At 37.6% G+C, this 27,302-nt stretch overlaps 1 protein-coding gene across 2 annotated transcripts; it reads left to right on the top strand.

Moving 5' to 3' along the window:
- Window positions 1-779: 779 nt before the first annotated feature.
- LOC144968437 (heterogeneous nuclear ribonucleoprotein R-like) lies at window positions 780-24,607 on the top strand. Of its 2 annotated transcripts, none has more exons than XM_078906809.1 (10): window positions 780-952; window positions 5,952-6,078; window positions 7,264-7,487; window positions 9,699-9,806; window positions 10,899-11,075; window positions 11,319-11,454; window positions 18,060-18,268; window positions 19,295-19,652; window positions 21,626-21,732; window positions 23,150-24,607. In XM_078906809.1, exons 2-10 carry the CDS (start codon window positions 5,952-5,954, stop codon window positions 23,507-23,509), a joined length of 1,806 nt encoding a protein of 601 aa, XP_078762935.1. In that variant the 5' UTR covers window positions 780-952; the 3' UTR covers window positions 23,510-24,607. The 2 variants fall into 2 exon arrangements, with proteins under 2 accessions (XP_078762935.1, XP_078762936.1); XM_078906810.1 differs by having other exon boundaries at window positions 21,626-21,736.
- Window positions 24,608-27,302: the final 2,695 nt, after the last annotated feature.

Genomic DNA, 27,302 nt, shown 5'->3' with positions numbered 1-27,302 from the left:
AGACAAAGGAACGTTTGGATGGACAATATCAAGGAATGGACAGGAATGAAGATGGAAGAACTATTGGAGAAGGCCAACAGTAGAGAAGAGTGTCGGAAAGTGGTGAGAGCTGCATCCCATTTATCCCCCCGACGATCATCAGATAATGGGATGAATGAATGAATAATATAGTCTGATTGGTAGAAGTTAGTGAGAACTACTCATAAAAAAGCTGGCTAAAACAATAACAAAGAGCCGAGTGACGTCAATTTCGCTCCCTCTCAAACGCCAAAAATACATGTGTGATTGCGATAAAAGAAAAAAGAAAACGATCAAAGGCTGGTCAAAGGCCGATTAATGCGCATTATCTCATTGATAAATTGATATCAAATTGCATATTGAACATAATCTATTCTATGGAACACTGCCTCGGTGCACATGTAAGTAAACGCCGAAAACTGCTGTCTGGTATCTACATCTTAATGAAATAAATTAAATCTAGATATAAAATACAGAAGTCGTCGAGTTTTGATTACCAAAGTGAAGTGTATTAGTTTTTAGTTTTTTTTGGTTGTTGTTGGGGGGAGGGGGGGGGGTAATAGTAATAAATCCATAAAATGGGTGGTTGAGGAGGAAACAGACGTACATTTTGATGGCGAAATAATATGCCATGCCGATTTATTTGGGTTATACTTTTGTATGTTGTGTGCACATATTTCGCTTGCTGTTTTCTCTAACCTAAATAAATTATTGTGGATTTTTTTCCCCCCATGAAAAGTAAATTTTTTCTCCCATCCGTCCTCGCGTGAAGCGGAAGTAAAAGCGCCATGGCTGAGCCGTGCATGAGTCTATGAAAACCCCAAACATATAGTCACGTGTTCTCTTCTACCTTTCATCTGTGTGGAGTAAAGATCCTATATTTTTCTTTAGGTTCGATTTTGGCATAGTGTTCTAAATTCAAGTAGGATTGAAGGTATATTTTTTAATCCATTATCTGTGTTTTGCAATGATTTATTATATGCTAACATTTTGGCTAAAATTGCATCGTAAATTATAATCAAACCAACTTTTTTTTCTGCCGGCAAGTGACTCACACTCAGACACCACCTGTCTGTCATGGCCGCCAACTTCTGCGGCGAGAGGGGACTTTACGACAGCTGATGAACTGATAAATTAGAATCTACCCTCTATTAATTGATTCTAGATATTTTTAAGCATCCACAGTTTTTTAAAAATTTTATTTTCACATTGTTACAATCGTGTTGCCCTCTCAAATTATTATATTCTGTAAAATTGCCTTTGTACTTGTGTACGGTGATGGCTGCCTACAACACACCCTACGTCCTACGTCAACGTCGCCGGCCGGTCGCATCAAAACTAGAGATGAGTTTAGCCTACTAATACTAATACTAAACGCGGGGTTGAGAGCACTGGTGCCTGCCAGTCACAATTTCTGAGCTTGCACCTTATAGTTTTGACTAAGATTATTCCCATTTATATTTAGATTTTTTTTTTTCAGAATCGATTTTACTTTTTTACGAACAAATAAAGCAAGGACTAGTAGTCGGACTAGGGGCTAGGGGTTGGTTAGCTAAGACTAAGTTGCGGTGGCCCTTGTCGAAGAGTAATTTTACCGATGTTTTCAGTGTTGCCAACTGGTAATATTGCAAAGTTTACTGAAAAATTATGCAAGATTGATGGATGGTAAGTTGTCATAAAATTAGGTAATTAGAAAACGTCCATTGACTTCATTGACAAAAACTCAAGCATTGATTCATATTGATTGATGAGCTGATAGTTCTAGTAGTAGTAGTAGTAAGTGGCTGTGACTGTGACCCGATTTTTAAAACTTGAGTGATGGGTCTCTGAATAGATTTTTTGTTTATGGGTTGATTTTAATTATTTATAATTTGTCTTATTTTATTCAGGAAGAATTCACCTATCGTTAGGTACTTTGATAAACGTCCATTTGGCCCTCCAGCAGGGAGCCGATAAATGGGCTAGTGGCTGTGACCCGATTTTTTGGACTTTTGAGTGATGGGTCTCAGAAAAAGTTCCATAGATTTTTTGTTTATGGATGGATTTTAATGATTGATGTCTTATTTTCTTCAGGAGAAATTACTCTATCGTTTGGTGTAGTTTATTTTAAAATCAATGACAATTTAGTATAACTTTTGATTATGGATAAAATAGGGTATAATTTAGCTTTGGATAATTAAAAGATTAGAACTTGGTAAATCAAAATTTCATGCTGGCTCGTTTATTTAACATCTTAACTTTTATATAAAATTAAATTCAAGGCAAAGTTGTATACCGCATCCATGAAATTCGTTCCAGCAAAATCCTTACTCAAATATTAGCGTCCATTTTAGACCAGTTTTGAAATCCAAATGGTGGTTACTACCGGAAATGCAACACTTTTCAGGTCACAATGTCCGTCAGTAAATAACAAAGGCAAATAGAAGACCATTTTTCAGCCTTTAAACTAACATAACTTTTCTTCTGCTTATCTGATTTTCACAATTTTGGTATCATTAGAATCGCGTTGAAAAGCACTTTAAAATGATATAGGTTTCATTGAGCTCAATCCTATTTGAATTTTTTACCAAAGTACCTACTATCGTTTGGTCTTGTTTTTGTTTAAATCAAATCAACGCAGTGGCTATTTTTACAGTCCCGTAAAGATGGTTCTTGGGGGGCTATTTTGCAGGACTGAGAATCTTCTGCCTAAATGGTAGTTTAACTCCGCCCATCCCATCACAATTCCTCCTTTTTTAAATATTTTTTTGGATAAATAGTGATTTGGAGAATTTCTCAGAAATTTTCCACTGAATTTGCCGTGTCCTCAAAACCACAAAATTACCATTATGTCTTATGTCATATTTTGACACCTGTGCTCAGTCTCGTGAAATTTGGTGACGGTCCCGTTTTTATGACGTCGGGCCAGACAGAATGGCACCAGATGTCACAATTGACACAGAAGACTAGTGGTGTGCTTTGATTAACTGGTTGATGGTTGAAGGGGAAGGGAGGGACAAATGGGTCTGGATTAATTTTCTCCGTTGTAGGTACCTATTTGTACCTATTGCCTTTTTAATACCCCCCCCCCCCCTCTCTCTCTCTCTCTCTATCTCTCTCCCTCTCTCTCTCTCTCTCTTTCTCTCTCTCTCTCTCTCCATTAAATCATCTGGTTATACAGAGATAATATATTGTTACAATAAAGCAATGGTGATTAGCTTAGTTTACTCTTCTTTCTTTTTACCACGGGACTATGGCTTTAAATTTGAGATTCTTGGTTTGTATTTAAGCTGAATGACCACTACAGTATGTTTCGGTAACAAAGATATTGTAGCCTGCTTTATAAAGGAAAAATCAAAACAAAACACTTTCTGGCCTTTTATTTGAATAGCATTGTAGGCCCTTAACATATGGAAAGGACAGTTCATAAAATATTTACAAAAAGTAAATTTGTCTAATAAAAAGAATGGATTTATACTACATATAGTAATATATTAAATAATACTAATACAAAACCATGTTCCTGTTATTTTTACACTTTGCTTGTGTTTGATCGATAGACGGAGACATTTTCCTCCTTTTTGACAAATTGCTATTATCATCACAATAAAAAACACTCACCAAAACCACTACAACAACATCTCTATTACAACCACCATATCATCCCTACCACCACTACTACTACAACTACCACCAATCATCATTCCTACCACAACTGCTACAACCACCACCACACAATAATCTCTAAGGCTACTACTACTACAACCATCACCACAGCATCATCCCTACCACCACCACTACTACAATCACCACCACATCCTCATCCCTACTACTATTACCACATCATCCCTACCACCACTCCTACTACAACCACCACCACACCATCATCACTAGCACCACTACTACTACAAATAACACATCATCCCTACCATCACTACTACTACAACTACAACCACCACCACATCATCAACCCTACTACTACTACAATCACTACCACCACATCATCCCTACCACCACTACTACTACAACCACCACAACATCATCCCTACCACCACTACTACTACAACTACCACCACATCATCATTCCTACCACAGCTACTACAACCACCTTCACACAATCATCCATACGACCACCACTAATACTACAATCACTACCACAACATCATCCCTATCATCCCTACTACAACCACCAAATGTTGAAATTACACTTTCAACTTTTGAAATTCCACGGAGTCGTGTCAGAAATTGCTGCGAGACAAATTTTGGATCGCATCTCAGGAAATTTCAGTGAAATTCAAATTTATAGGTTATGGTCGCATGGATGGGTCATGTTCTTCACGATGAAAATTTTCCTCCTTTTTTGTGACCAGTCATTCTCACCCCTGTTTTTACAGTCCCGTAAAGATGGTGCTCGGGGCTATTTTTCCAGTCCCATAAAGACAGTTCTCATGGCTATTTTTACGGCATTGATACAGTTCTGTTCACAGTTATCTGCATAGTTATAGATGTATGTAAAAGTGTCTTTTTGCAGTATCAACAAAACTTCACATATTTCTCCCATATTTAGATGTACAGTAGAGGCGGTGAATGAAAGCAATATCAATTTCATTTAACATAAGTTAACAAACAATTAATGGGCAGGTTAGGTTGTATGTCTTGGAATTTTTGCCTTTCAAACAGACATAATATAGATCTAGTTTATCAAACACTGAAAGTATATTTGGTTTGTCTTTTGTTTATACTTTACCAGTATTGACCAGTCAGGAAGGACTAGCGGTTTATACAATTTTAAAAGACGCTACATTCAAGGTGCAGTCTTCTCATGTGAGAGTGGGTTCTAATCCCCTTTCAGACAAGAGGCCGATCACAAACCAATTGGACATATTTTGTATCATATAGACTTGTAAATTATCAGTCAATTGACTGAAATCAATCCAATTAATCAAATTGAAAATGAAAAGAGAGAAAGGGTTCCCACAAGGTTGGTAATTTTGATAATTTTCTTCCCAGGTCAGGAATTCACTCTTTCAGTACATAGACCTGGTCTTAATTATTGTAAATGAAAGTTGATGCCAAACTTTATAATTTTAAGGATGTTGAGTGGAAATGTTGGTTATCTATAGCGACTACAATTTTGGTCTTCTAAGAGTCGGATTAAATTTTCAAGTAAGCAGGTCTGCACTGCTACAACCACTACTACTGCAAACATCACCACAACCACCAGCTACTACATTATCACCAACACCATAACTACAACCTCAACCACATCACAACCACCACTACTACAATCCCTTCCTTCATCACTACTGCAACCACCAACACTCTTATCACGATCATCACTACCATTACTACTGCAACTAATACCACTGCATCATGATTCACCACACCAGCTTAATTTATATCTGACATGTGATATCCTTTTTAGAATTTGATAGTCTTTCCTTGGGGGGCAGCGAGGCTCAGCGGTACAGTCTTTGCTTCGTACCCGGAAGGTACTGAGTTTGATCACTCGCCGCTGCATTGTGTGGTCTTGAGCAAGTCACCTCATCCTAGCTCAATTTGCTACGCTGCACTGCGGTTGATGCCTGGGTTATTCCAGTCTCCCCTTGGAATAGACCCTAGAGAAAAATTTTCCCTGTGGGATGAATAAAGGGAATTTTATTTATTTATTATGTCGTGGAATTTTTTTCCTGAAGTTGTGGGGACTAAGAACAACAATCGAGGCATGTCCCACAACATTGCTCATATTCCATATTACATGGGCTCAGATAATCGATAGATAATTCAAGTGACAGTGAATAAATGACGCTTTTTGAAACTTCACTTGTCTTAACTCATCTTTGTATTTTTACAGTTTATATGTAGAATTGTAAAGAGAATTGTTTATCCCTCTGGCTCTACTTGATTTCAAATGACGTTTGTTTCATTTCTTCTTTTCCCCATCCTCTCTGTAGATGTCGCAAAACGGTCAAGGAAAAGAAGAGGTTTTGACACCGGAAGAGGAGGCTGAAGCCCAAACCCTCCTGCAACATGGCATTAACAAATCTGTGGTAAAAGAACTTCTCAACATTTATCGAACAGGTACGTTCTTACTGAAATTTAATGGACACACATGACCTCATCTATTTATAAGGGAAAAAAAATAAAATTAGAATCTGAAAGCAGCTTATGTCGCAACTGAACTCATCTTATATTTAGCTGGTCCTCTCTAGTCATATAGTGTTGAGATTATGATGATAATGATGAAGGGCTATTTATTTATTTTAAAAAAAAATTTATAGATTATGCAAGTTTTTAAATGGTGTTATCACATTTTAATCCAGTTTACGCGGGTGGTTGGATGGGAGCATCACCCTTGAATCATATACCTATGATGTTCGCATGGGTGTATGATCCGATAGTGATGTCGTTTCTTCTTCTCTTTACTAGCCTATCCTGCTTCTTTGGTTTGTGATTGTATTTTTGACAGGGGATATTTTTTTTTCTGTAAATCTTCTGCCTGTTTGTTCTTGGTTATTTATAATTTAGCTTATGATATCTTTAGGTTATGATTTTGATTTACATTTGTACTATTTTTGTTAGATTGCTTGTTTTTTTGTTTCAGCGGTCTCTCATATAACCTCAATTGTGTTGGAAGAGACCTAAAGCAACAAACAAAAAAAAAAAATCCAGTTTACAGAGACATTTTTACCTAGAAATATTTAACACTGTGAATAATAATAAAATATCTTAAACCACGAGATTGCAATAGATTTTACAGTTTTGGAATGGGATACATTTTGTGTCGTTAATGATGCCGGGAGATTCTCCCATGAAGTAAACTTTTTTTTTCTTTCCTGGAAATGAGTAGAATTATCTTTTTCCTTACAAACTCAAGTCTGAGATTTAGTTTGCTGTCCTTAGAAAGAGGAATCATGCTCATAGATGTATTTTAAATTTTTTGCTATTGTGCAACATGAGACCACCTTTGAGAATGGCCAGGCATCCAGCATTTAAAACTTTTGTATTATTGGTCTTGTTGGCGATAAAGTTAGTTAAATGGTGAAAAAAAGGACTGATACATGCATCTTTTTTTTGTTTTAATCATATAAAATCAACTGGTCACCAGCAACAAAGCCATAGTGATAGGAATGACTTTAGGATAATAGATTTCAAGGATGTTTTAAAAATGGAATATAATACAGAAGGTTGATCTCGACCAATTTTTGTCATTCAAAGACCAGTTTTATATTCATTGGTCCATTCTTTATTTATCTTTTCATGAAGGAAAATTTACTCAGGCTGATTTGGACGATAGGGCAATGGATGCCTTAAAAGAGTTTGCCACTGATGATGCTATCAAAGTGCTCCGTCATTTCTGTGACATGAATCTTGAACATGTCACAAACAAAAGTGCCTTCCTTTGTGGTCAGATGAAAACTTACAGACACAAACTAAGGCTTGGCAACCCCCATCCTCTTATGAAAGGGCCTGATGAAGCTAAGTTGAAAGTGAGTTATTTTATTTTATTTTATTTTTTCTTTCATTCGTGGTCTTTGTGTGTGTGTGTGTGGTGTAGTATCGGACAAAACAAGCCTTCTACTTGTACATGTTTAGGTGATGTGGTGATGGTGGTGATTATAGTAGTAGTGGTAGTGATTATGTGGTGGTAGTAGTAGTAATGGTAATGATATTCATGTGGTGGTTGTTGTATTAGTAGTGGTAGTGATGATGATATGGTGGTGGTGGTGGTTGTACTAGTGGGGTAGTGGTGATGAATATACCCTCTCTATAAACATATTTTAGGTGAATGTTTGCTGGGAATATAGATGAAGAGGGTTGATCATTCCTTTCTAACTTCAAATACATAAAATATTGGCCACATTCATTGTAAATGCTAAAAATCATACCACAGCATTATTAATGAGTTTATTTCACTCCCATTAGCACAAGAAGGCTTTCCATTTACTGTTAAGTTTTCTTAGGCCATCATTTCTACTTTTGGCTTCTAAAATAATAAAGTTTAACACTGCTGTGAATTTGACAATACAGTATGGCCAGGTAGATCAGAAATTAGGCCTCAGTATTTTGAGGGACCTACCTAAGATGTCGGAATTCAGTTGGAAATTGTCTTGGTGGTCAGAAATCCAACCTGCTTTGTTGGATAAATTGTTGTGATGAGCAGTCGTGCAATCAAAACGGTATGCTCTCATTCCTCTTTACTCTTTAATTATACTAATTATACATCTCTATCTTAAAAGATTGGTATTCAGCTGTTTTTAACATTGTAGATTCTATGGCAACTGTTTTTGACAAAACCTTTTATATGTGAAAGATCCTTTTTTTTTTTCTTTTTTTTTCTGATCTGATTCTGATTATTTTATTTTTACAAGCAAGCTCTCTAAAACCTAAGTGTTTATTTATCTGTCAACGTATATGGGTGAAATTCCCTGATGCTTAGAGGTTCACTTACTACTGCTGCTGCTATATAACCATTATATTGCACCATAGAATATAAATCCTGGATAAAAACATTACTGTAAAAATGTAATCTTCCCGCATTTTAGCCATATCTCCCTGATTTTCATTTCAAGATTGGCAGGTTTGCATTTGTAAGGATCCTAAGTTATTTCATTTATTTTTTATGCTTGTGTATAGGTCCCTATCTTAAGTTAAGGCAGCTGGATTCTTCCATCATTTTTTCTGTTCTGAAGTTTTGATTTCACAGACTTGATTGCCTTGGAAATAACCGGATTCACCTTCCTGCTCCGCCTTCCCGTTTTTTATCAAAATTTCCGAGATTACAGATCATGGAATTTGTGATTTATTTTTTTAGGATCGAAACTGAAGTACAATAAATTGACATTGATTCTTAACTGTTTCCGCTTCCCGCTTTGTTTTCTCTGCACACTGCCATGTTTATTGATCATCATCAGGTAGTAGTAGTAGTAGCGAGGAGGAGTGAATGCTAAAAACAAACATTTGATAACATAACGGAAAATATCTTGTCACAGGTGCAAAATTTCATCTATGGAATTGAAGCCCGTCCTCCCAGATTTTTGATCTCAAAACTTGCAACTGATTTACTGGGTTGGCAGAGGTATATCGCCATCACAACTTCATTTGATATATCATCACATCACCACTGCTACGACCACCACCGCATTGTCATTGCCACAACCAACATCATCACGTTTACTACCACCACCATAGCTTCTTCATCATCACACCACCACCACCAGAGCACCATAGCTACAACAACCACATCTTCCTTTGACAATAGTATTGATACTACCAACATGACTGGGGCCTTTCGGTCGTTTATTTGGGTGTTTCGAAAGCAATATTCTTAGATATTGCAATTTATGAGCTTTATACTAATTTAAATGCTAATTTAGTTTAGTTTCTCGATAAACCAGATAATTTTGTAATTACTAGAGATTGCTGTGAATGGAGGTTACTTGATTTTTCAATTTTTGCAGGTTTGGATTTTAGAATTTTTTATTCATTTGCCATTTCCACCCCTGTGTGTGTCTGTATTGTTTTGTTGTTTTTAAAAATTACTTTTGTTGTTTTCTTGTTTTAAAAAAATCTTTTTAAATAACCAATAATGTGATGGTGAAACAGGTGAAGATGCATGTTGTCTGAAAAATTGTAGTGTAGTAGGCAAATATTAGAAGTTGAAAGGAAATTGATTTACTTATTTTTTTTTTTACCAACAGGAAATATTGGATCGCACAGGGTATTCACTTGATGTTACAACTGGGCAACGGAAGTATGGAGGTCCTCCCCCAGGAGGTGACCCTCAGCAACCAGGATCAGGCCATGAGGTAAAGTGTTGTGTCTGGGTGGGGTTCCTGGCCTCCCATAGGGGGGAGGGTGACACTTATTGTCTTCTATCGCCTTATAGCTGTTTTCCAAATTGCTTTCTGTCTTTGTCTTGGAATGAGATTACCATGGGTGCAAGAGTGCCGGCCGATAGGAGTTTTTAAAATTTTTTTTATATTTTTTAATTATTTTTTTTTGTGCAACTTGTGACAAGACACGTAACAAATTACTGCATTACAACCTTTGGGTTAAACATACAACAATTGTGGACTATTATGAAGACTAGATGCTGAGAACAAGTCTTGAGAACAAGACTTCAAATGACGATTTAAGTCCGTGAATCTTGCAGGCTTTTTCAGATTATATGTCTGGTCATAAGTAGACTTGCAGGCTTTTTGAGGTCCAGTTGCTTGCACCTATGGATTACTTGGTTTTGTCCTGGCCCTGGCCGGAGTCCTTGACTGGGAGAGAAACAGTCAAATGCATAGTTATTGTTTTGGGAGATGTTTTTTTTTGCTTGTAAATAATCTCTCTGTTATGTGTTATTTTGAATGTATAATGTTAGCAATTGAGTGTATTGCTCTTTGTTGGATCTTGTCTGGATGAGACTTAAAGGTGATCTCAAACTAAGTACATTACTGGTATGCTCTTAGAACCTACATCGGATCTCTGGTTATTCCCAGTTCCCCTGTCTTACCTTTTCTTGGGTGATTTAATTGTAATTCTTTAATTTGACTAAAACCCTTTAAAAACAAACAAACAATAAAGTGTTGTGTAAAGATATTAAAGTGGTGTTATCAATAGTAGACATGAATTGCTATATGGCAATTTATCACCAATTCTGAACCTGGATAACTTTATTTTTTTATGTTTTTGTTTTGCACGTTTCAAAAACAACTGATATCAAACAGTGATAAACTGATGTAACCGATCGGATATCATAAGGATTTTACTTTAGTTCTACCATACTTGTTATCAGGTTTCAGTCTCCATTGTATAAGGAATAATAATTTTTGCCCTGATTTTCTTTGGTTGTATCACTTTGTGAGTGGAAAACTTAAAGTTATTTAATGTTTTCTTTTCCATTGTTGTAGATTTTTTGTGGTAGGATCCCAGATGATGTATTTGAAGACGAACTGATTCCATTGTTCGAAAAATACGGCAAGATCTGGGACATGAGACTGATGATGGATCCACTTACTGGATTAACAAGAGGATTTGGATTTATCACTTTCTGCGAAAGGTCTGCTGCTGCTGAAGCTGTGAGCCATGTAAGTCCTCAGCATATTCTGTTATTTTTTTAATGAATCCCCCCCCCCCCCCCCAGTAGTTATGATCATATCAAATCGTAAGAAATCAGTGCAAAACTTGTACATAAAGGTAACTTATTGAATTTTAATAACACATAAAATAAAGTATCCACTGACAGTATCTATTAAATTTCCAAACAGTAGTTTATGCCATCTATATTGATTGCAATGGAAGTAGCTTAAATGTGACATCTTTATTTTCAGTTGCACAACTATGAGATCAGGCCCAGAAAACCCCTGAAGGTGAATATTTCCATTGCTAATGTTAGACTATTTGTTGGCAACATCCCCAAAAACAAGTCTGGAGAGGAAATAAAGGAGGAATTCTCAAAGCGCACAGGTAATTTTTGAAGTCTGTTTAAAAAGGATTTCAGAATTATTTCAGAATTCCTTTTTTGCCCCTTTCTTCTTTTTCTTCTATTATTATTATTATTACCAGTGGAGAATCTGCAATATTTGTGTGGATATAAAGGCTATTACGATTAGGCACTCGTCCGTTTTAATGATTATCCCATACTACTGTTTTGTGGAAATTAACCCATAGAGGCCCGGTGTTTGCTAAAAAAAAATTCCCCTGAAGCCCAGTGTAAGGGGCATAACTCTTAACAAAAAAATACCAACACAAAGTTTAAAAATTATTAAACGAGAACCAAATGACATAAAATTATAATTTTAATTCCTTTTTATAGCCAGATAAATTTGCTTTCGAATGATATATAACATGACATGTTTTGATTTCAATAAATTGGGAAAAAAAATATTAAAAAAAAAACTCGTTCCCCGCACCCCCATTCCCGTCATTTTCGTCAATCTCGGACTCCGATTCAGTGTCCTAATCACCTTGATCGGGTGCTAACGCCTCGTCTTGTCCATCCCCACCATCGTTTACATCTTCTCTTTCTAGTTCGATATCGCTTTCATTTCCAAAATCCTCTTCATCGTCTACACCACTCTCCAAAACATCATTTCTAGCGCCACGCAACAAACTCGTGAGGTACGGGAGTGCCATTTTTCTGAATTCGATTACTCACTTGCTATCAACGATATAAACGTGCGGTAAAAAGGAAACGGAAATAGAACGATCGCATTACGTTTACGATGTTTCTGGTTTAGAATAAAACGAAGCGATTCGTTGCAATAACAAAGTAAACATGATCCGTTTTTTCTCGGGGGCCACGGGCGATGACGGGCGATGCGGGCCTCAACAGTCGCGGGCGACTCCAGGGGAAGCGGGCCTCTATGGGTTAAGCATTGCAAACAAACCACTAAAAAATCTAACAATAATCAATTGTTAAAACAAATAGTTTAGGTAGCATGGAGAATACCAACAAACCTTATGAAAAAAAAACAGATTAAAACAATTTTTATTAAGATTTGAGTCTCACAAAATAACGTACAATCTTGAGAGAAAAGCATATGCTTTTTTGGTGTACAGTTGGCAGCCCTGCATATGGACTGATTGGCGGCTGGTCATCAGAGTAAGTTTTACATATAAAAGGTTGTATGTATCATATTTTGTTTGGTTTAGTTTTACTGAAATTTATTTCGGATGAATTTTGTGTTGGTTACTGATTTGTAAATTTTCAAGTAGGCAGGTATGCACTAAGCCTGCCAACACTACTGGGTGGGGTTCCTGACCTCCCATAGTGGGCAGGGAGGTACTTAATGTGTCTTCTATCTCCCTATATCTGTTTTCCAACTTGCTTTCTGTCTTTGTCTTGGAATGAGATTACTTGGTTTTGTCCTACCCCTGGCCGGATATCCTGGCTGAGAGGGAAACAGTCAAATGTCTAGTTAATTTTGGGGGATGATATTTTTTTCCTTGTAAATCATCTCTCTGTTTTGCACCGTATTATGTTTTGTATACGTATTATATATGATTTGTAAACATTTGAGTGTATTCCTCTTAGTGGGGACCTGTGCTTGTGTCTGTATGAGACTTTAAGGTGATCTCAAACTAAGTACTTTGATATTGTGCTCTTGGAATCTACATGTTTCTTATTTGAACCAATTCCCCTTTTGTCTTCATTTTTCTTGGATGCTTTAATTGTAATTCTAGAACTTTTTACTTTCCCATTTTCTTCCTTTTTACTGGTGCTGATATGACCTTATAGTGCTTAGGCCACTGGGACCCCCCCTCCCCCCCCCCTTTGGGAGTTTATGCCACTATGTTTTTCAAATAATAGAACTTATTGGCCATACAAATTCCACTGTTACCGTAAAAATAAGTGTCATTTAAGAGAGTTATGGCTCTTTGAAAAAAGTGAGTTGTGTCCCCTTGCAAAAAAAGAGACATTTCTTTCAAAGGCTCTGGAGACTACAATATTAATTCAAATATATGCAAATTGGGTATCAAACTGAAGGAAATTGAATATACTATCAAACTATGTGCACAAGCTTTCAATTTGTAAATATTATATAGATTCACAGAAAGTTGAAACAATTTGTCAGTAATCTCATGAAGTGTCATATCTAAACTTATGGGCTATTTCATTGTTTTACAAAAAATTATTTTAAATATGGCCAAAAACAGCATGTTCATTAAAAATGTAGCACTGAAGAAAGCTATGGCCCAAGCCTCAACAACAACCTTCATATTTCTACGTCACAGGAAAAACTAAAAGTGTACGCAACCCTTAAATTTTTCTCCACTTTGTGGGATGCCAAATTCATCATAATTTTCATTCTTTTTAAACATGGTATTGATGTCCAGTTGTCACATTTAAAAGTAAGTTGAAGGTGTGGTAAAAACAATAGATATATCATGAAAAAAGACTAATTTGTTCACAACCCAAGTGAAGCATCATTACCGAAGACTTTTGAACGAAATCGCATTGTTATATTATGAAGAATAATTGATACTCAAAAGGGATTCTTGATTCAAGATGCAGTAAGTACATAAAAACAATATCCTTATGTGTTTTGCAAACATGCTTACTCCTTAACAGTTTGCACTGCTCACCAATTTATTACATATCCTCATCATCAGTAGCAAAATCCTCTTCGTCCTCTGAAGTGTCGTCAAGGAAATCACTGTCAAAGCTATCACTACCATCCTCGGCATATGTATCTTCGTCAGTACTGGTGCAGCTTTCTTCATACACAATTTCCTGCAACTCATCTGGAATGAAAGCATCTTTGAACCACTGTACTTCCAATTCATTTGCAGAATTTCTCTGCCAACCGTTATCCTCTGGTTTTGGAATGCTAGGATTCTGGCACACTGCATTCCTCCAAATGAGAGTTTGAAAGTTGGCTCTTGATATGTGCAGTGACAATACTTGACTACAAGGAGGCATCTGACACAGATCAATTCCACCACTGCATGAGATGGTACCTTTCTTTCCTTTGAAACGCTGGCGAACTATGTCATACCTCACTTTGTTGACACTTGTGCATGAGGTTTTGCCATACAGCTTGCACACAAATGACTCTAACACGAGACAGTCATTACTCGAAACAGCTGCTGATGTTCCAAATCTGGAGAACAGAATTCTAGGATCTTCCTCCTTTTGAAAAAATTTTAGAGCTTTCAGTTTTCCTTGCCCACCAAAGCAACTTGTTGTGTCACAGCCTGTGAATGCATGGACACCAAGTAATGCATCACACATCTGTTTAGACAAAGTCTTTGCTATCTGAGAGACATTGATTTGTCGCCTGTTGTTGCCACAGCCAGTATAAAAAATCAGGGTCTTTCCAATTGTCTCTGAGAATGAAAGGAGAAGTAAGAAGACTTCCGTGTCTGGTGATCTGACAACAATTGTTTCACAGTTTGGTTGGCGGGAAGCATATTGACAGTGCAGTATAATTCGTGTGTCTGCCTCTTCCTGTGATGAGTAGAGATCTAGACAAGGTACAGCTGTGGTAAATTCATCCGTGTCACTGTAAAGTAAGGTGCATCTCTCTTCACAGACAAAGAAGATTTCCCTGTTTCTCAGTTTCTTTGCATATTCGTTACTTTCCCATTCCTTGAGGAGAAACCTGATAAGGGATCTTTTGTTATCAACGCAGCTGAGAAATTATTTCCAACGTCTGGCACTGTTGTTTCAGATCCTCTTAACAAGTATGCATTATCTTCAGAAGATCCTCTTCTCAATCTCTCACAACCTTTGATTGAATCTTCTATGTAAGTATCAGTCACAAAGTGTACACAAGCTGCTTGTGGTAAGGAGGAAAATGTAAGTTTGGCTACTTCACCAAATATATTTGGGATTGCTGACAGAGTTTGTAACAGTGCATTGCCATCAACAATGTAAACGGTTTTTGTTTTTGCATAATCCTCGAACATTAATGAATTGTCAGGCGTGAGCTTGTGCAACAGAGTTGCTTTGTTGGTCTTCAGAGGTAAACCATCTGATGAAGCCAGCGACCATGGAGTAGGTGTTAGAGGATATTGAAGAACTTTTTGAAGATCAACACTGTGCTCTTGGGACAAAACAAGAAGCTGGCCAAATAAATTTCTTTGTGCCTTGATTTTGACCACGTTCATGTCTTTTTTCACTGTTACCACTTTCCTCAATGATGCAAATGTCTTGGTCTTGTTCCTTTCTAATGGCTTGTGAAATTCTACAGTCTTTTCCTTCAGTCTGTCTTCAACAAAACTTTCAAACAATCTTTTTCCTGTTTTTTCCACGGCCAGCAGGTCATCAGCAACATCCTCTTGCACTTTTATTCCAGAAGCTAGACTGACCAGACCATCTTCAACTTCAAAGGATTGATAAATGCTGAAAATGCCTGGAGGATCTTTTGCACTCGTTTTTCACTTTGTCTTTTTTCTGCAAGGCTCAATTCTTTGTGGGTGTCTATATCTATACAGTTGTTGTTGCTGATCATTCTTTGGGTTGCTGATACATATTCTGCTCGATTGTGTCTTGTTACACTCCAACGGTAATAGCTTGGAAGACTCTTGCTGAACCCAACAATACCTCCTTTTGTCTTTGCATGTTTGTTTATAGTTTGTCCAATGGTCACATCAACTGCTATTCTTCCAGCAGGCGTCCTTGATCTGGAGACACTAAATCCATTATCTTGTAACATTTCTTCTGCCCCTGGGTGGGAATGAATCAGGTTGGCTAGTGACACAAAATATACACTGAGATACTTGGCATAATTGTGGTGATTCATGGTAAAAAGCAGTGGGCACAGTTCTTTTAAAAAAGATATATGAAGAAGAAAGTTGTTTGTCTTTGTAGCTCGCAGAAACTGGAGGAGAAGCCAAACTCTGTCCATGTATTGGATCCAGTATTGTGCAGTTTTTCCGTACTTTCCTGAGCGGACACTCTCTTTGAAGGCTTCATACTGGGAAAATAACTCAGCATACACAGTTGACTGGAGAATTTTATTAGCTCTATGGCTTGAAATTCCTTCGGTGAATTCCTTTATGTAAGACATGAGGTCTTTAATGAGTTTTGAATCCGTGTCCTGCTCAAATTTTGCAAGCAGAAGCCTCTCTAGAGCCTCCAAAACAGACACATGCACTCGTATAGCCCTGTTTAGTTCTTTCCACTCATAACCCTATCCATAGAACCATGTGCACATAGCCCTGCTTCAGTCACAATTTCTTCAAAACCAGATCCACTTTGGAACTTTCCCAGGGCACCAAGATATGAAATTATGGTGTGAAAGACACCCAGGTGAATAAATGACTGTTTTGTAAAGCTGTGGGTTTTGCCAGACAATATCGTAAGCTTTCTTTGCTACAGCAAGGTCAAATGTTACAAATGTATATGTGTTATATGCCCATTAATCATGCCTGAATTGTGCTAGTACAAAATTCCTCTTGTTTATTTATCACTGAAAGGAAGCAAATACACTGTAATATATATTTTTTAAATATTATAGAGAAAATGGCTATCAAAGATTTAAAAACCCTATATAGCTTTGTAAAATATTTTATGATATGAGGCAAAAAATGAGAAATGACAATAAAATTCCACTATTTATTGCATTTGAAGCAATTTTAGGGTGATAAACAATCATTTTATGCACAAAAATGAGTTCACCAAAAATTGCACCCGATGACCTTTCAAGGGCCATAACTCCTGTAAATGATACTTGAAAAAACTGTAACACCCGGATTAATTTGTGTTATATGTCCCTGAAGCATGCCTGAATTGTGCTAGTGCAAAATCCCTCTTGTTTATTCATCCTGAAGGGAAACAAGTACACTGTAATAGATTTTTTTTTCAAATTATAGAGAAAATGGCTATCAAAGATTTAAAAACGCTATATGGCTTTGTAAAATATTTTATGATATGAGGCAGAAAATGAGAAATGACAATAAAATTCCAATATTTATTGCATTTGAAGCAATTTTAGGGTGATAAACAATCATTTTATGCACAAAAATGAGTTCACCAAAAATTGCACCCGATGACCTTTCAAGGGCCATAACTCCTGTAAATGATACTTGAAAAAACTGTAACACCCGGATTAATTTGTGTTATATGTCCCTGAAGCATGCCTGAATTGTGCTAGTGCAAAATCCCTCTTGTTTATTCATCCTGAAGGGAAACAAGTACACTGTAATAGATTTTTTTTCAAATTATAGAGAAAATGGCTATCAAAGATTTAAAAACGCTATATGGCTTTGTAAAATATTTTATGATATGAGGCAAAAAATGAGAAATTACAATAAAATTCCATTATTGATTGTATGTGAAACAATTTTAAGGTGATAAACAACCATTTTATGCACAAAAACGATTTCACAAAAAATTGCACCTAATGACCTTTCAAGGGGGGGGAGGGTTTCGCCCACTGGCCCATGCACTATTAATGTATTGCAAGTGGCTGTAAAACCCTTAAAAACAAAAACAAAAACAACTGCCAACACTAACGCTGTGACCGATTTAGGTTCATGAGATCCTTTTTTTGAGCAAATGGAATTTCTCAGTAATGGATATAGATAAATATCCCATGTCCTTTTATTTTCTTTTAAACCAGAGGGGCTTGTGGATGTGATTGTATATGGATCAGCAGATGATGTCAAGCAGAAAAACAGAGGCTTTGCTTTCTTGGAATATGAATCACACAAAGCTGCATCAACTGCCAAAAGGAAGTTGCAAACTGGCCATCCCAAGTTCTGGCAATGTGAGGTCATTGTTGATTGGGCTGATCCATTGGAGGAACCAGACGAGGAAACTATGGCTAAGGTGATTGAATTTTTCCTTTTCTTTTCAGGCCTCTATTGCATTTTTAGGTACAATTCAAGAATGCTCCTTACTGGGAGAACAGAACATACCAATTGTAGATACAGTGCAGCACAGAAATCTCGAACAAGTGGGACTGGGTCTATTTGTTCGATATTTCCGTTTTGAGTATTTTACAAAGAATATGAAGAATTGGGGGGAATCGCCGGGTGGCTTTATAAGATATAATCAGTGCAACGTTTAGTGCATCTTGTTTCATTCAGTAACAGATAGTATAATGCTACCCTTTCGGCCTACTTTGATAATAAGAAAGTCAGCACTTTGCATTTTTGATTGCTGTGTCTTCTCTCCTATATTATTTTTTAGTTTCTTTGTCTCGGAATATGGTTTTGTCCTGGCCCTTGCCAGAGTTCTTGTCTCAGGAGGAAACTCACAAATGAATAGTTTTGGGAGCTGATATTTTTTCCTGTGCATATCATCTCTGTCGTGTAGTGATCGTTATTATTTTTTAAAGTATTGAATATAAAAACATTTAACTCTGTTCCTCTTTGAAGTAACCTGTGCTGGTGCCTGGATGAGACTTTTAGGTGATCTCAAAGTACATTGATGGTATTTAGGTGATCTCCATTGATGGTATGCTGTAGGTCTGTTCCCTATTTGAACCAATCCCCTTTGTTTATCCTGTCATGTGTGTAAAATTTAATGTCTATTGCTATGCAAGTGGTTGAAATTGCTTTGTTTTGTTTGTTGTATTTATTTATTTTAAGAATGTAAAGCATCTAGAGCCTGATGAAATCGGGATAGTGCTATACAAATGCCATTTATTATACTTATTGTCTCAATATTTCTTAGGTGTTTTAATTGAAATTTTAGAATTTTTTGACTACCAGTTTCTTCCTTTTTACTGGCACTGATATCACCTGATGTGTTGCAAGCTCCGTAAAACTAAAAAAAAAACAGTGTACATCCATTTTTCTTGTGATTTAAGTGGTAAATATCATGCAGACTTGTTTATATTTATGTTGACAGGTGAAAGTTCTGTATGTCCGTCATTTGACAGCTGATGTCACCGAGGACTCTCTGAAGGAGACATTCGGAGAATATGGAAAGGTTGAACGTGTCAAGAAAATCAAAGATTATGGATTTGTCCATTTTGAAGATAGAGATGATGCTGTAAAGGCTATGGATGCTTTGAATGGAACGAAAGTTGGTAGTCTCAGTATTGAGATTTCCCTGGCCAAGCCACCTACTGAGAATAAAAAGAAGGAACAACGCAAGAGAGACCAGGATCGTCGCATGATGAGACATCCTTTCTTCAGTTATGATGACTACTTCATGCGTGGGGGATATGGAGGCAGGACTGGACCAAGAAGGCCATATCTTGGTGGTGAGTTCCAGTCATCTTGGTGTTACGTGTTATTTGGCAGTAGTTTTAAATTGGTTTTAGTTAACACAAAATTGGTTGAATACCCATGGAGGATGGCAGGATCTAGTTCTAACAAAGAATCCAAACTCATTCGTGTTGGCAATGTGGTCAATTGCTAGGGCAGTTAAAGGTTCCAAAATGGGACATAAATATTTAAATTTTGGAATGGTTAAGGGTTGTCCTAATGGTATCCAGAAGCTTATGATTTATCGAAGCAATTCACCCAACAGGCTTATAGATTTTTTGGCTTGTTTTAAGGCTATAAGTACAGTGGGGTGATAGATACATTAACTTATTCATTTTACTTAGAGATACTGCTTTGTACCCAAACCGTTTTAGAGGGTAAATTCATATAACCTATGGTAGGATTCAACTCGTTCTACCCTAACATCGACAATCTCGGTATTTGGTTGTGTTTACTTTTACTCCTTCATTATTTACATTTTTCAAAGACAAATTATATATGTGCTATTATGGCTACTATTTTAAATCTTTGTATGGTAGTGGCAGTTGAAGAAAACTATGTATATAATTTTCATTTGGATTGAGCAACTGAGAATGCTTTTTTTCAATAATGAAAAGTACCTCAATTGTATAGGGAGAAGGCCAGCAAGGAGGTGTTGGTATAGGGTTGAGTGAATTAGATGCATTTTGTGGAGATTTTAAAAGACATACAGATTTTAGAAGAAAAGTACTAGTTAATTTCATGTAGTGGCAGACTTGTATGATAATGCACAAAATCTGGAGTATTTTCATCATTGTTTTGCTAATCAGGGTTTTAGCTAAATGGAAAAATGGTAAGTACATAATGTCTTTTTAATGGAGTTTAGCACTCTATAAAGGGGTCAGTCGGTGTGTTTGCATAAAAGTTCAGTAAATTTTTGCTCCTGGGTTGTCAACCCTGGCTAATTTCATGTATTTTAACATGGCATCTCTGCCTCTCACTCCCCTCTTTTCTTGTTGTGGATGAACTTAACTTTCTTTATGGCAGTTCTTATTGGATATAGTTACTAAATAGCCTTATGGAACTGGTTTATAATTGTGCCATTCTTGAGACTGCCTTCTCCTAGCAGGGTGTCCAGCAAGGTCGGGTAAAATCGGATTTTTTACCCTAAGGGTCGGATTGGTAGGAAAAAGTCGGATAATTGCACCCGAGGTCGGATTTTTTAAGTGATCGTGCGATTCCGAGCGGAAATGCGAAACGCGTTTGCAACGAATACGCCGATTGCTAGAATCAAGTCGACCTAAGCCTTCCTACCTATGAAAATACTGGAAAATACCGAATCCGAATAAAGGAGAGTTAACCACCTTGAGAGCTCTTCAATGTCAGTGATAATTTAATACAAGTATTGACCACACGGTTGACTTGATCATACGGTTCACTTTCTTCCGCCGATTTTAGTCTCAAATTTAGTTTCGGTTTGGCATTCGTCTAATCCGCATTCATTTTCATCTCGCGAAATGCCTCTTTTCCTTTTGGATTCTTTTTTTTGTCAATAGAATTGCTAAATCTTTTGGGTTAAAGACACGCAGGGGCCGTGCTTTGGCTTTTAAATTTCTAGGTAGGATTTTTTGGGGGGAGGTAGGATTTTTAAGTCTGATAATCTGCTGGACACCCTGCCTAGGCTTTCCTCTACTTTGCTTGCCCTCAAAGGCACCTTCCATGCAAAGCTGTTCAATAGAAATGTGGCTTTTGGTGTAGCCACCCTTCTGACCATCAGAGGCTAAACTTAGCAGTCGTGTTGCTTATCTGGATTTATTATTAACAAAAGCACTAGATGTGTGGTGTGGTCTGAGTTCTAATTTTTCCTTAATTTCGATTTTTAAAGGTTATTGTTCTAATTTTTGTAAGGGCAATGTTGCCAATCTACGCAAAGACTGACTGCCTTCGATTATGATAGGGTTCATGCTTTGTATTTTTAAAAACTCCTCAGATCCATACTTCGATGACTTCTATGCATTTGAAGATGATTTCTACTATGCTCCTTATCCCATGCCACCTATGCGCGGCGGACGAGGTGGAAGAGGTGGCATTCCCCCTGTAAGTATTCACATATTAATATAACCAATTGGGGCTCAACATCTATGCATTTATTACCAAGGTGTTAACGGTCACATTCTTGTAATCCAGGTGTCCTCCTTCTCTATAAGTATGTACTCTTAATGCGAGAGATTTGGGATATGGTCTTATTTTTTTTGTTAGCCCGGTCATATTGAATATCCTTTCAACATAAAATAGAAGTCCTTCAGAGTGATTTTGCCATTTGTATAGCATGAAATGGATAATAGCAATTGCTTGCTACCCTTTGGATAGGATGTTAGTCTATTGCAAAGTACTTTCCACCAGTTCTAACAAGATCCAATTACTCCATTCGTAGTTAAAGCATGTGCTCTACCAACTGAGCAATCGGAGCCCAAATCCTTTTAACATACCTTTTCATAATCTTCAACTTGCCCATCTCTGTCAAACTGCCACTCGTTACACAATATCCTTACAAGAGAAAAGCAAAAGGGTATTAAGAGGATACATTTACTCAAAATATTGTGTAATGGACTGTCAAGGGCAATGAATAGTCAGCGCAGCTTTTATCCCTTTAAAAAAAAAAAAAGTTGGAATCACTGTACAAATAGTGTTTTATGTGTAGAGAGGGAGGGGGAAGCAAGAGATGACAATTTACACAAAGATGCACTGATTGTCCATTAACTTCTGACTGGTAAATTCGTTTTTGAGTTTTTTTTGTTTTTCGTTTTTTTCCTGTATGGAATTGTTCACAGTACAGATATATGATTCCATGATCTAGACAATTTGCTTGGGATGGAGGTGTTCGGATTACATAGATGTGACTGTTTTATTGTTGGATTAACATTTTCTGTGTTTTATATAATTTTGTCTCTTGTGGGATACACCAGTTGCTTATTTTTTGTAGGATTTGTACATTTGGTCACAACTCTACCATATTAACTGTAGATGTTTATGAAATAGTCCAAATGTGGGTATCGTTATATTGTAAGGGTATTTTCTAAAATGAATCTTTACCAGGCATTCATTTTAAATGTGATTTCTGACTGGTGTCTCTCAAAAAGAGCAGATTTTTCATGACGTATTTCAACACCTTGTTAGATTTTGAGCCCTGATTGGTTTTATGGAAACAAGATATACTTATGTATCTTGTTTCCAGTGGGATGGGTGGTTTCATTGTGAATGTGTTTTCTTCAATTTTCAAAATTGTGTTATTGAAATTTGTTGTTGAAAATTTCCTGTTTTATTTGGCATTTCAATATAAAATCACAATGTTGTTTGTTTTGGTCATTTTTGATTTTAGATGAATTTTGGACTCCTACTAGCACATTTCCAATGCTTCCGCTTCACCCACTAAATTGTCATTCCCCAACTCCCTGTTAATCATTAGGGCAAAAAATGTCTCAAAATGCTTTCATTCTTTTTCGTCTCCTGGTAGCCCGGAATGCTTGGACGTGGTGGGGGGCACCGTGGCCCCGCAACAGGCGGTCGGCCAACAACCAGAGGGGCGGGCGGTAGAGGCCGAGTTGGAGGACCTGCCCGGGGAGCCCCACGTGGTGGACGAGGGGCCAGTAATGGGAATAGTCCCGGGGCAGGATTCGCATCAGCTACGGCGGCCAGGGGTGGAAAACGGAAAGCAGGAACAGACATCCAGGGTGGGAACTCGAAACGCAGGAATGTGGACTCCTGGGGCAGCCAGCCTATTCCGCAGCAGCCCTTGAAGACGGAATATGGAGCCAATAGCTATGATGGAAATGCTGAGTGGTACCAGGACTCGTATGGGCAGAATTGGGGTTGAGATTTTAAGCATTTCATTTATATTGTTCAATCTTTAATCTTGCCCGATGTGTAAAGTAATTGTAACTAAAAGACAGCTATATATAAATATGTTTATATATTGGGCTAAAATCACAGCCTGGTAAATTTGACCTATGAAGAAATGTGGTCAGCAAAACTAATGGGGGGTCAATGGCTTTTTGTCTTTGGCCCAGAAGAACTAAAGGCTTTGAATCTTATCTTGTTTGGCATAGCAGTTGTTTCATATGGATATTGTACATTTCATCTCCTGGCCTACGTCTCGTGTATATAATTTTGATCCTTTATGATAACAATAAGCATATCCCCCCAAAGATTTTTTTCTTTTTCGGCAAAGTCTGAATTAAAAATTATTCAGTCTTCTTTTTTTATCTTATCTCATCATAACCTCAGGCTTAATAAGCACCAGGCACGAATGGCTTATGTTCTGATTGCTGTACCGTATAGCATCAGGACAGGGGTTCTGTTCTAAGGCAGTTAATGCATCTGCCAGGGCAACTGTTAGTTTGATCCTGCCATTGCATGCCGCACTTAATGCAGATTTGCATTCAGGCTTTCTTGCACGCCTATACAAGGTTGTTGCAAAAGCCATCCAGTCCAAATGCAATTTGGACTTTCTTACCATTACCATCTTTTGTCATCATAGAGGAGCAAGGATTTTAAACATTCATCTCTTAACTTTTAGTACTTCTTTTCTCGACTTCATTGACTTGAGAATCTTTTAATCCAGCATGCCGAAAAAAGTAAAGTTGGTTTTAAATTTATCTGTATCTTTTTTTTAGCATTTTAATTTTTTGGTGTTACGTGATAGAAAATTTTGTGTAAAGTTAACTATGTAGTAAACTCATTTGTTTTAATCATGCTTTCAGAAATGGTATAAGACCAAACAGGTTAGTGGAAAAATATATTCTGAGATTGGGTAATTATAATCGCAAGTGTTGCTGTCCTTTGGGGCAAGTTAGCATTCCTCTAACCATTTTGTTATTGGTTTTGTACAAATATATTCCTTGTTCATTGTGTCATCAATGAGGTTATCATATTGTCACGTGTTCATGCAATAAACTTGCATTTTTGTAAATTATTTTGTGGCTTTTATCAATGTTTGTCGGTAGCTCCATATGTCTTGGTGGTTGATTTCTCCCGAGGGCGGGGAAACGTCAACCTCCTTGGGGGTGGGGGTCATGTGTTGACACATTTTAGCTGTGTCTGGGTTCCTCTTTTCGCATTTTTGTTCTTTAAATGTTACCACATGCTTTTGTCTGATCCTAGCTGGGAGGGAATGAAATACAGTGGATACTTCGCTGCTGCTTAGATCGATCTTTGTTCTGGATCCTCCTCCTTCCTACATAACACTAGTAAAAAAGTATATACACAAAAAAAATTCAGTGTTACTGGCAACTTCTATCAAATTCCAGTGAGGTCATATTGCCATGGGTCAAAGTTTGCCGGCTTATGACGGAAATGCCGGTGAATGAGAATTTCTTGGACTGACTTGCCGGTTAATTGATACTTTTACTGGTGAGAGAGTTGATAGGTCCTCCGCATTTGCCACCATTACCATAATATCATTAACTGTATCACCGACCACCACTCTATTACTACTATTACTAATGCTGCTCCTGCTACTGACGCCGCTGATTGTTTCAGGTTTTTTGTGTATGGCGTTCAACATTTGCAGGCGAAGTTTACCGTTGCATATTGCTCCAAAGGTAGTCTTTCCCCCAACAACTCTCACTACAACTACTACAACCACATCATTATCACTTCCAATACCATAACAACCATCATCATCACTAACACAACTACCACCACAGCATCATCACTACCATTACTACATCCATCGTCCCACACCATCTCTACCACTACTACTACAACCACCACCACACCTACTACTACCGCCACCACCACATCGCTGGGTGGGGTTTCCTACCTCCCACAGTGGGCAGGGAGGCACTTGTGTCTTCTATCCCCCTGTATCTGTTTTCACAACTTGCTTTCTGTCTTTGTCTTGGGATGAGATTTTGTCCTGGCCCAGGCAAGATACCCTAGCTGGGAGGTAAACAGTCAAATGTATAGAGTTTTGGGAATTATATTTTTTTTAGTCTTGTAAATCATCTCTCTGTTATGCACAGTATTATGTTTTGTTTACATGTTATGATTTTTAACATTTGAGTGTAATCCTCTTAGTGTGGACCTATGCTTGTGTCTGGATGAGACTTGGTGATCTCAAATTAAGTGCTTTGATAGTGTGCCCTTGGAATCTACATCTGTTTCCTATTTGAACAATTCCCCTTTGTCTTGTCTATCTTGTTTGCCTTAATTGTAATTCTAGAACTTTTTACTATCCCATTTTCTTCCTTATTGCTGGCGCTGATATGACCTTAATGTTTTGCAAGCATTGCAAGCGCCGTAAAACCCTTAAAAACAAACACTACATCATAACTACCACCATTTCTACTACTAATACAATCACTACCACCACCACCATATTCATTGCTCTGGGTGGGGTTCCCGACCTCACATAGTGGTCATGGAGGTACCTGCTGTGTCTCCTATCCTCCTGTATCTGTTTTCCAATTGCTTTCTGTCTTAGTCTTGGAATGAGATTACTTCGTTTTGTCCTTACCTTGGCTGTGGAGGGAAACAGTCGAATGTATAGTTACACAGTGATGCCAAAACTTCGGTTTTACCGGAAAAAACTCCGATCTGGAGCAAAAAATTCCGGGCTCCGGGCAACTTCCGTCAAATTCCGGTGAGGTCAATTTGTTCCAAGGATACCCCCCCCTCCAACCACCACATCATCATCACTGCCGCTAGTATTACAACCATGATCACTACCACCACATCATCATCACTACCACTACTACAACCACAACCACATCATCATCTGTACAATCACCACCACATCATCATCACTACCACAACTACCATCACTATTACAACCACCACCACCACATCATCATCATTACCACAACTACTACTACAATCACCACCACCACATCATCATCACTACCACAACTACCATCACTATTACAACCACGACCACCACATCATCATCACTACCACAACTACCATCACTATTACAACCACCACCACCACATCATCATCACTGCAACCTCCACGACTACAACCGCCACTACCACACCATCATCAATACCACTACTACTACAACCACCAGCATCACATCATCTTTACAGCTACTACTACAACCACCACCACATCATCATCACTACCACTACTACTACAACCACCACCACATCATTATCACTACCACTACTACTACAACCACCACCACCACATCACTACCACTACTAATACAACCATCATTACCACTACTACAACCACCACCACCACATCATAACCACCACTACTACTACAACCATCACTACCACTACTACAACCACCACCACCACATCATCACTACAACCACCACCACTACTATAACCACCGCCACCACATCATCATTACCACTACTAATACCACCACCACCACATCATCAACCACTACTACTACAACCACCATTACCAGTTCATCATCACTACCATTTGTACTACAACCATCATCACCACCACATCATCATCACTACCACCAGTACTACAACCACCACCTCATCTTCACTACCACCACTGCTACTACTACAACTACCACCACCACCGCCACATCATCACTACCACTGCTACTACAACCACCACCACCACATCATCATCACTACCACTACCACTACTACTACTACTACAACCACCACTACAACATCATCATCACTACAACTACTACTA

This window comes from Berghia stephanieae, chromosome 3, assembly GCF_034508935.2.
Source record: "Berghia stephanieae isolate SIO BIC M18660-M18661 chromosome 3, UCSD_Bste_1.3, whole genome shotgun sequence".
Classification (NCBI taxonomy): domain Eukaryota; kingdom Metazoa; phylum Mollusca; class Gastropoda; order Nudibranchia; family Aeolidiidae; genus Berghia; species Berghia stephanieae.
This window is presented reverse-complemented; position numbering and strand designations above follow the sequence as displayed.

Bases quoted from the DNA above. Each gene is read 5' to 3' on its own strand.
- LOC144968437 (XM_078906809.1), top strand. From the start codon at position 5,952: ATGTCGCAAAACGGTCAAGGAAAAGAAGAGGTTTTGACACCGGAAGAG. The intron at 9,807-10,898 runs GTAAAGTGTTGT...CCATTGTTGTAG, and splicing joins AACCAGGATCAGGCCATGAG to ATTTTTTGTGGTAGGATCCC. The intron at 18,269-19,294 runs GTGATTGAATTT...TTATGTTGACAG, and splicing joins ACGAGGAAACTATGGCTAAG to GTGAAAGTTCTGTATGTCCG.